This window comes from Pristiophorus japonicus, chromosome 14 (genome assembly GCF_044704955.1).
Source record: "Pristiophorus japonicus isolate sPriJap1 chromosome 14, sPriJap1.hap1, whole genome shotgun sequence".
Classification (NCBI taxonomy): Eukaryota; Metazoa; Chordata; class Chondrichthyes; family Pristiophoridae; genus Pristiophorus; species Pristiophorus japonicus.
Window position 1 is genome coordinate 34,753,560 of NC_091990.1, and position 10,614 is coordinate 34,764,173.

Consider the following 10,614-nt stretch of genomic DNA (forward strand, 5'->3'; position numbering starts at 1 on the left):
CCCCTTGCAAATAAATGACATATTCAAGCCAAATCTCCACAAAACTGTAATTATATTCAGTGCAGAGATTTTTTTAAATCCTATTCTATAATTGTTAAACACACATCGAAGGACAATATGGCATACATTCTGGGACGAAAGATTCAACAAATCTTATAATAATGACCCCGATATTTCTCCGAGTTATTGACTATTTCAACCGTCCAATTCTCATTTTGTTGTTGTATTTTTGTACTTTTGTTGTGGGGTTGGGGAAAACTAGTTGAAGTATTTTGACGGTCGCATTTTTTCAAGAACACGAGTCAAACGATCAGCTTGCAAAGAAACATTGTTTCTTTATTTTTCTCAAAAATAAGGGCATAGCAAAAAGTGATCGATGTTAAGGACTGGAATTCATAATGATGGGGAAAAGGCGAGTTTTTCTACAGCATGTGGTATTATTTCTAAATATGACCAGCAATGCCGATGTAGGGCTAATAGAGGTGTCATTTCATTGTTATGTTGATGTAAGTCTTTAACAGTAGAGGTGCGCATATTATATACATACGTATATTATCAAAATATTGACAAGACACAGTACTCGGGTAGTCAACATTAAGCCAATGTAAACTGGTGTTGGGAGAAGATCTTGACTAATTTCCATGTGTCCTGTCACAGATGTTTCCATGGATCACAACAAAGATTGCTATAGTGTATACCAGGGTCTGAAATCTCGCGATTTATTGATGTGTCCCAATCCCTCATCCGCGTGGAGTTTGCTTGTAAGTTCCTTCTATTCTCAGCTTCTTAAATTCAACAAAGTTTATCCATGTTTGTACATGGGTTTCAGGGGCGGGATCAAATTCATTACTGCAGAATTTATTTCAACAAAAAGAGAGTAATGGGAACGAAATGAATCCCAGGAATTTTTAACTTATATCCAACAATAACCATTAAATGGCCTGCAAAGCGAAACTGAAGCCTGATTGGTGCGGCCGGCCAGCGCATTCTTTGCATTTAAGGACAGGGATTTGAGATTTGCGCTTAAAGCGGAGTTTGTTTTAAACTCAAACCGATCGAACCTTTAATCCTAACAAGTGATTAATTAGAAAACACGCTGTTGGATCAAACTTTTATATAGTGGAAGTGAATAGGATCCAAACCCTAATCGGAACATTCCCATGTGCCAATCTATTTACTCTAAATATGTAGCAGACTGATCCAAGAGTCAAATGCACTTTAATTTACCTGTACATGCCCATAAACAACGTTTTTGTTTTATTTTTCACGGATCCCAATGTGGAAATTCCGACTGACATTATTGCTCGTTACAGTATAAGAAAAGGGTGAGTGACCAAACTTTTAACGCGTCGCATTAAGCAGGGAAAGGGGAGCTGCACTGGATTCAAATCTTGCTGTTTGTTGCAATGCTCGAGATCTCACTCTGGTACTCCTGTATCGGCATAAGAATCAGACAAGGCTAGCTTATTTGCTATATCAGTGAAAGTAAGGTTCTGCCCGTTGTACTTTAGAGCACTGTACTGAACAAAACATATGTAACAGTTTCCTTCCCCCAGTCCCTCAGTTTATGACTGGATGAAATAAGTCGATATTTTAAAAGCTGCAAAGGACAGTGGGTGTCTTGGAGAGTTTAAGCAACTGTTCCACACCGTGCCCACATTGAAGACATGCAAACAGATTTGGGTTATAAAGCAGCAGAATCAGCTCCATATGTCCCGGTTGTTTATGGTCACTTTGGGATTTAAGCTATAGCATCTGTGATACGACATCATCAGCATCAACAGGAAATCCTATTTACATCCAAACACGTTGACAGAAGAGGTATTACTACAGTTTGCTGTGCTGGCCTGTGGTGAAATAACTCGACAGACACTGTTTAGGGCTATTAACCGCTCTTTTACAAGAGTAGGAGTGAGCCTGTATACGCGAACACACCACTTTACTACTTATCGTGTAAAATGATCGCCATTGTGATTGTCTTGCATGCATTTGAGCCATTCTTTAGTACTAATTTTAATGATTTTGTTTGGGAGCGGTTATTTTCCGCCACGCCGCACAGTATGCTGTACACGAATTGGAAAACTCGTGAATATTCATAGCTATAGGCGTGAACATGAAGTTGGAATTAAAGTTGGTGTTTCGTGTTAGGTGGGCACTGATCTGCACTAGAAACACGAGAGATCCTAGCTACTCGTTCACTGTAAGCCCACTGCCGCATTCATCGACTCCAGGTGCCACATGGGAAGCTCTCAGGTAATTTTACTGGTGCAGTTTATATACTGCACAAAAATACGCTGGTCGGAACTGTGTCCTGAATGTTTCGACCAATCTTCCTTTGCTATTTACACTGCAGTAAAAAGACAAACATTTCATACATGGGTCTCATGATACAAGGCAAAATGGAGACTGGGCCCAGGTTAACAAACAGCCCATTATTAGAGGGAACCCCCTCAAAATGATATCTGTATCCTACCTAGATCAAATACACTTCCTTCTTTGCAGTACTTTTTTATATGTAGATGGCTTGGGACTCGTTCAAATGTGCTAGGTCCTCAATAGACAGGAGACAAAATATAATTTAGTTTTGATTTCTGAGATAAAAGTTAATCTGATAAATTGTATCAATGTTTTTGAAAAAATAGAATTTGGATTTATTATACATAGACCCATATCCTGCTACATGCAAATCTAACAAGAACATTAAAAATCAAACTAAAGTCTAACTTTACGGAAAAAATATTAATACAAATTGTTAGATTAACTTTTATCCCGGAGGTGTAAAATAAATTATATTGGCTCATGTCTTTTGAGAACTTAACGTATTTGAATTAGTCCTCAATCTGTATTTAAAATAAAACTGCAAAGAGGGGAATATATCTGTTCCGAGCAGTGTTCAAGTCTAATTACAGACGTCAATAAGAATAAATTATACTGCGTGGATCATGTCTTATTACACCACAGCTCTAAATTAGGGAGATTTACGGTTTTATACTAAGGTAGAAGTTACTGAGGTCCTCAATGAATTGTACCGCTTTTCTAGTAATAAGAATTCCTCTATGACTACTTTATTGTTTCATATCAAAATAATTCGCATTAGGTGAGGATAAGGGTGGTTACTTTCGCACCCAAACCGAACTTTTACTCAGGACGAGTTTGCTGTCCCAAACCAAACAGTGACCAAAGTCTCCGAGTGTGTCAACCTGGCATATGCAACTTACTCTCTTGATTTTGCATATTATATTAATCATTTAAAACAAACAAGAACGCATCGCAGTCATTAAACTGCACTGGTGCAGGTCAGGGTAGTTTGCTCAATATTCACGTTAAGCAAACTGTTACCTTAATTCATCCATTGGCCTGGACTTTCCTCCTGCTGTTCCCTCTATCTGAGTTAAATGCCAGGATTTTGTACTTTATTTCTTTTTGCACTCTCTCTAACACACACGAGCAATGTCTCAGTCATTTCTATGTTTGAAAACAGCATCGAAAGAAACAAACTTCAAATATTAATTTCCAACCATCATCTTTAGAGGATAAAATCACAGCTCGTTCCTGGTCGGGATTTCCAAAGGAAGTCTCCCAGTGGTTCTTGTTTTGCCCGTGACATTAGATATTGCCTGTGACATTACGGGAAATGTGATGTTAGGGCGAATGTGAGATTGGGGAAATGTGATATTGGGGAATGGGATATTGGGGAATAGGATATTGGAGAATATGTTATTGGGGAAATGGGGTTATGGGGGAATGTGTGATTGGGGAATAGGATATTGGGGAAATTAGATATTGGGGAAATGGGACATTGGGGAAATACGTTATTGGGGAAATGGGATATTGGCGAATGTGTTATTGGGGAAATGGGGTTATGGGGGAATGTGTGATTGGGAAATAGGATGTTGGGAAAATTAGATATTGGGGAAATAGGATATTGGGGGAATCGTTATGGGGAAATGGGATATTGAGGGAATGTGTTATTGGGGAATGAGATATTGGGGAAATGGGATATTGGGGGAATGGGATATTGGGGAATGGGATACTGTGTGAATGGGATATTGGGGAATAGGATACTATGGGAATGGGATATTGGGGAAATAGGATATTGGGAGAATGTGATATTGGCAAATGGGATATTAGGGGAATGGGATATTGGGGAATGGGATACTGTGGGAATGGGATTTTGGAGAAATGGGATATTGGGGAATGGGATATTGTGGAAATGGGATATTAGGGACATGGGATACTGGGGGAATGTGTTCTTGGGGGATGTGATATTGGGGAAATGGGATATTGAGGGAATGTGATTTTGGGGAATGGGATATTGGGGGAATGTGATTTTGGGGAAATGTGTTATTGGGGAATGGGATATTGGGGGGATGTGATATTGGGGAAATGTGACAATAGGGAGAAATGTGACATTAGGAGGAATGCGATGTTAAGAGGGAAGATGACATTGAATCGAAGTTCAGCAAATTGAACATTTCGACCCATGCCGTCTGCAAGCATGTCACCGGACTCTCAGCGTGTACAGTCAGCACATTCGTGTAAAAACTAGTAAAAGCCAAGCAAGGTCGAACATTCCGCGGATTCTTCGCAATTAACTTCACTTTCCAGGTGCTTGTGGGTTGTGCTGTATCTCTTCTGAAAATTTACAAGATGTCCTGGGGTTCTCGAGTTCTTTAAGGGCTCGTGTTCATAAAGCAAGAAGTCATCAAACTTCTCTTATTACCCAAAATACGTTGTATCTGATTAGTTTACACAGTATCTTCACTTCGGTTATACGTGGCTATATTTTGTTTACCAGGAGGTCACCAATTTTAGTTGGTGTCAATCTGAGAAATTATTTGGAGTATATTTAAGTACTTATTTTAATGCAGTTATTATATAAATATATAGACTATGATCCGCACCTTATGTTAAACTACAGCGGCATTCTGAGTAAAGCATCATTAAGCCGTCAGTGCTTGTTATGTTGGGATCAGGATGCTGGTCAGATGAGAAATGGCACCCGATAATTTTATAATTGGAACAAATTCTGCGCTTGTCCACATTCTGGGAATTTCAGTTTTGAAGAGGAGAAAACAATGAAAACGGCAAGAGCTGTTATTATAGTGTTATTCTGAAATAATTATTTACCAGGGTCAAATATCGTACGCGACTGACAACCCGTTCCTCATTGAACTGACATCTGGAATGGAAAGACCGCGTTAAAGTCTCCTTCACATTAAAACCGTGCACCTGGTTTATAACTTACATGGAAACTCGTGCACTGTGAATTACATACTAATTCACCCTGCGGAGACAACACTAACTGCTGGTAGCAAACAGCCTCAAACTAGGTTAGCTGGTGCAGTGGGTGAAACTCGCTTCTATAAAAGCCCGATTGTTATTATATAACTATCAGGTTACCTTGGCGACAGAATTAATCCTTTCAATAGAAATGATCCCTTTTTAGGACATATCTTCATTGGCCATTTTGCCAGCCTTCCAGCGAAAGGAAATACGAATTTAAATCAAGTGGGAAAGTGTTGGCCGGATCCAACTATAATTTGGATTTGTTAATTCAATAAAACAGATTTTTTTTAAATCTGATATATACATTTTAAATTGGCATTCTGCAATAAATGTATTCAATCGCGCAAAACAGAATATATTAATGTTATGTATTCGTTGATTATTAATCCTACCCCAACCCCCCATTAGTTAGAATTTCACTGGCATGATACCTGTTCCATGTTATGGAGACTGTAATATAATCTAGTTAAATATACCAGGATTTTGCTGGGAGCGGTGGATTGAGTGGGTGTTCAGGAGACAGGGGCGGGGTGACATTTTCAAAAGCGTTTGAGAAAACACTAACAACAATTAAAAAGATAAACGCACAGTTAGATTTGGGGATTTTTTAAATAAACATATAATGTTTATAAATTATTTGCCAATTCTAAAAGTTTTTAAATCTCGTTCGTTTCCTCTGCACCTCTTTGTTATTTATGACCGACCTCACTAGATTTGCGAACGCCAAACTCTGGCACTGGGACCGAGAAGTCAAAGAACACTTTATAGAGATAATCGTGACAGCAGTAAAGCCTTGGCAATGAACAGTGAGGAAATCTATCACCCCAGCGCCCAGTTTACAGTGGGAAGGGGAGACTGAACAAAGCCAGTCAGAGAAAATCCTACATCATGTTGCACCTGGTTATAAAATGATTATTAACATATATATATTGCAAATAACCAGGGAAGCGCTGTCCCTGACGTAGGGCATATTTTCCTTCCATATAGTCACAATCCGCATAAAGCGGCCACTTTGAGAGTGACTCTCGCTCTTTTCATCTCATGACCAAGTCGAGTTTTTCGATCGCAGATGATTTCTCTCGATTTTTTTTGCCATTTTAAATTTGTAAAAAATGTTGGGTTGCTAAACGCTACACATAGCGCTAACGCGCGGATTTAATAAGGCGAGTAGCGTTTACAAAGCCTATAATTAGAAGAAGCTTTCAGTGGAACAAGCCACCGAAACTGGGAATAACAGAGCTGGAGCACAAGGAACAACCGGGCAGAACCCATTGATATGTTCAGCTCCAATCGTTCTGGATTTTATTAGAGGCAGGACACCCGCCCAGAATGAATTCAAACCAAGAACTCTGTGTTCAAACATTCCACGTTTTATACAAATTAAATATTCCTTTATGTGACTACGATTAACTTGAGTAAAGGTGGAAAGCCAATCCTCGCACTAAACGTACCACTTGGAGTTATTTTGAATTCTGGGAATCGGTCTGTCTTATCAACGAAATTGAAGCTGAAAAAAATATTTCCATCAGACTGTCGTGACCAGGAGCATATTATTTCGTAGCTTTTCTGTTTAAAAAAATGATATAACGCATCAGGGGGTTGTCACTTTTGCACTGAACACCTCGGCACCCCTGGATCTATCGAGAAAGGCAGCTACAATAATGAATAACTCGATCTGAAACGCGACTGCCCCGTCCAAATGGCCATACGGTAAATCTACACAGTGTGTGCTGTGGGGGGTGCTGCAGATTCACCGTGATACCGCTTCCAAACCCTGCCCTGTTTCGGGAAACTTGTCAGATTGTGTTCAGATCACCCAGCCATAGTTTAAACACAGACCAATAGACCATACACATCCTTCACACAAACTGAGGTGAAAAAGGGAGGGGGGCGAGCTAGACAAAGCGCGCAGTCCAAAGTGTGACAATAATGACCCGCCTGTATTAATAAACTGTCACTTTCTCTTGGTTTAAATTGTCTCGTTACTTAGGTTTTGCTCTCCAAGCCGGAGTGTTGTTGTCAGGAGCGCTGCATACAGGTCAGAACGATTCATAAGTACTTGGAGCCGTCATCATAGGTTACACACTCACAGCTTTATCCTTCAGTCTCTCAGTTATGCAGATTTGCATTTGAAAATATTTATCATTTAACAATGAAATAAATATATATACATTAATTTACTAAATCGGCTGATTATTTAGATATCGATTGGAATGTAAATTTACAAAATGAAACCCTAACACGTCTTATGTTCGGATTGAGGATGAAACCCTCACTCCCCAAAAAATACAGCCGCATGCATTGCTGTTTCCCCCTCAATATATTTATGCAATAATAATTCAGGGGATTCGACTGTGTTAAAACAGCTCATCTTTTCGGATTGGCGAGTTATTAGAAATACAGTGTCACTGTTTGCGGGCAATGCAGCCGCCTTCTCCCGTGCTGACAGTCTGAGCATTAAACTAGTCAGCTCATTGCAAACTTCTCCTGTACCTGTGCTGCCATTTATTTATTTTAGATTCTGTCCAAAATTGTCGCGTGTGATGCAGTATCAGAAATAACGTTACGTTTGCATTTGTAATATTTCTTAGGGTTGTTTTTTTATCTCTTCAAAACTAGTAAATGTTCCTGAATAATTGTTCCCGTCCGTCTTATTTGTTTGTGTGTGTATATATGAATATATTAATATAAAGTGTTCATTGCACTGGGCTCCGTACCTGCACATCGTCCAGTCCGTGGTGGCTGAGGGCGTGGAGAGCCAGCGTGTCGACCAGTCCATGGTTCGAGTCCAGGCCGTGCCCGGAGTGGAGCAGTACATCAGGCCGCCGGATCCCGTGGTAATCCCGGCGGTGGTCGAGGCTCGACAACTGGGACAGACCCCGGGGCTGGTGCAGGATGCCCTGCTCGGCCGCCACCTCCTGGCGCTGCCGCTGCTGCCACGGGTGCTGTTGGGGCTGGTGCAGGGGGCTGGCCAGGGAGTAAGGGTCGTTGACGTGAGCGTACGGCTCCTGGCTCTGTGGGTAGGGCAGGGGCTGGTAGGGCGGCGGGAAATAAGGCGGCTGGAAATCCGAGGAAGGGGTGTGCGAGAGCGGCGGGGCCGTGGAGTAGGGAGCCTGGCTCATGGAGCCGAGCTGGGCGAGCCGGGCACTGTGACTGCCGTTCATTCCATCGTGCCGATCCTGGGAGAGGAGAACAAACAAGAAAAAGCGATTACAGGAGCGAAATTCACTGCCTGCGAGTGCGGCATAACAGCAGCCCTCCCGCTACATTCACTTCCCTTCTATTCTTCGCGTTTTATATATATATATATATATGTAAAATATCATTTAATTTTCTTATGCATTGCTCCTCTCTTACTTTAGTCTCCGTGCGATTATTTGAATTTTATTTCTCTGCCTCAAACGGTAGCTTTTTTTTTGCACAATAAGTTACTGCGAGGAAATATATCGACTACAAATCTGGAATCAAAATTAGACTCACCAGCCCAGAGGAGAAAATACTTAGCCCCCAACTCCCCCTCCCACACACACACACACATACACACACACAGTTCCCCTGATTTAATTTTCCTTGTGTGTATACATACACAGTTCCCCTGATTTATTTTTCCTTGTGTGTGTGTGTGTCAACATATAACGTTGTCTCTGGTGGGGCAGTTACAGTTTTGTACTGACTGAGCGCCCCATTGTGAAATGTCAAAAGTTGGCCAAAATAACGAAGGCGATAGGGAAACAAGGCGAGTCGGGTGGACCATCTGGTGTACATTATTTTGGTAAGGAAATAAACAATTTTTCCCCCTCCCCACACGATGCTATTAATTTAGTTTCAATCCGATATAAACGGCCCTGTTCCCCCCTCTCTGCCGTACTCACCATTGCAGCATACGTGTGTACCAACATCTGTGCGATCTGGGGGACACCAAATCCCAAACAATCCCAGTTTCTTCCTTCTATTTTTGTTTCAGTCGCAACAAACTCCAAAGAATTAGAAGACGAGCCCAAAATCCATAAAGATCCGTGTGTCGGGGGGAGGGGGGTGTATTTGCAAGAGGAAGCCAAGAGTTGCAGGCTGGAATCGGCTGCGAGTTTCGCTCTCTCTCTCTCTCTCTGTCTCACTGAGTCCTGGGCTTTCTCTTCTATTAAATATCAGCAAATCTTTAATCAGCCGAGCGTGAACGAGCGCCGCGCGTTCCCGACGCTGGGCGCCGGGGACGCGCACTTCCTGTATCAAACTGAACAACTCCTGATGCGGGAGGGGAAAAGAAATAGCGGGGAGGATCCGAAAGAGACATTTGGGGGAGAGAGAAAAAAAACAGAGACAATATGTATTTTGCACATTTTTTTTATTAAGTCTTGTCTGTTTGCGCAATCTGCCCATCAGCGCTGCTCAGCCGGGCACAAGCCGGGCACAAAGTGACTGGAGCGGACGAGCAAACCATTCAGAACCTAGGGACAGTGGGTGTAAAGATCCCGCTCCAAAAACACATCTTTCACAGAAAATAAACACACTTAAAACAAATGCCTTAGGATTTAAAAATACACACACACACAAAACGACACAAACTGTTGTTCGGAGTCCTGCTCCAACCCTGCACGAAGGCAACTTGTTCAAAGTTTGAGAGAAGTCGGGACGGTGGAAGCAAGCAATCCGCCGCGGCGTTGGGCTTTTTCTACCTTTTCTATCGGCCAGCGCCGTTGCCGGAGGGCCTGTTTTAAATCTGAATACATCGAGCAGTTGGCGTCGCTTGCGGCGTCTCTGCCTGTGAACCAGTCGAAAGAGCCCGATGCCCGGCTCGATGCTGACATCTTCCCCGAGTTTCCAGGTCTGTCCCCCTCAGCCTCATAGACTCGCCGTCTCCGCCAACAAAACCAAATATTGCGGTCAATCGTTGTTCAGTGCTCCCTTGTGATAATTCCGTATGTATGTATTGAAATGAAATGAAATTGAACAATATTCAACGCAAGGTTATGAAATATTCATAAACTCTATTTGTGCAGGTTATGTTGTAACAGGTAAACTCTGCAATTCAGCGTATTACAGCCGACATGTCACAATTTAGACTTAATGGTAAATATATCTGTTTTAATATAATAAAGACATTTAACAAATTATTTTCAACAATAAACTTCGAGGCCCATCCAGTCTAACAATATATGTATTTAAAGCCTTGGATGGGACTCCGTTTACACAGCTTTTCTTAACTTCCTCTCTGGAGCTCCGCGCTTTCTATCTTTCCTACCCTATTTTCTCTCTCAGTTCCTGCAGGTACAGAGAGGCCTTTTCTCCCAACCAAGTCCATTTGTGGGGGGAAAAAGTTTAAAATTG

At 41.6% G+C, this 10,614-nt stretch overlaps 1 protein-coding gene across 4 annotated transcripts in view; it reads right to left on the reverse strand.

The window, feature by feature from the left end:
• LOC139279352 (transcription factor AP-2-beta-like) overlaps positions 1-9,188 on the reverse strand; it is an 86,027-nt gene extending 76,839 nt beyond the window's left edge. Inside the window, exons 1-3 of one of the 4 annotated variants that reach the window (XM_070898473.1) lie at positions 9,162-9,188; positions 8,028-8,468; positions 2,532-2,560 (exon numbers count right to left, since the gene is read on the reverse strand). In XM_070898473.1, the coding sequence (XP_070754574.1) occupies positions 2,532-2,560; positions 8,028-8,468; positions 9,162-9,188 (497 nt within the window). Of the gene's footprint in view, positions 1-2,531; positions 2,561-5,302; positions 5,309-7,994; positions 8,469-9,161 lie in introns of all 4 variants that reach the window. The other 3 variants (XM_070898472.1, XM_070898471.1, XM_070898470.1) reach the window with 3 other exon arrangements.
• Between the last annotated feature and the right edge of the window lie 1,426 nt (positions 9,189-10,614).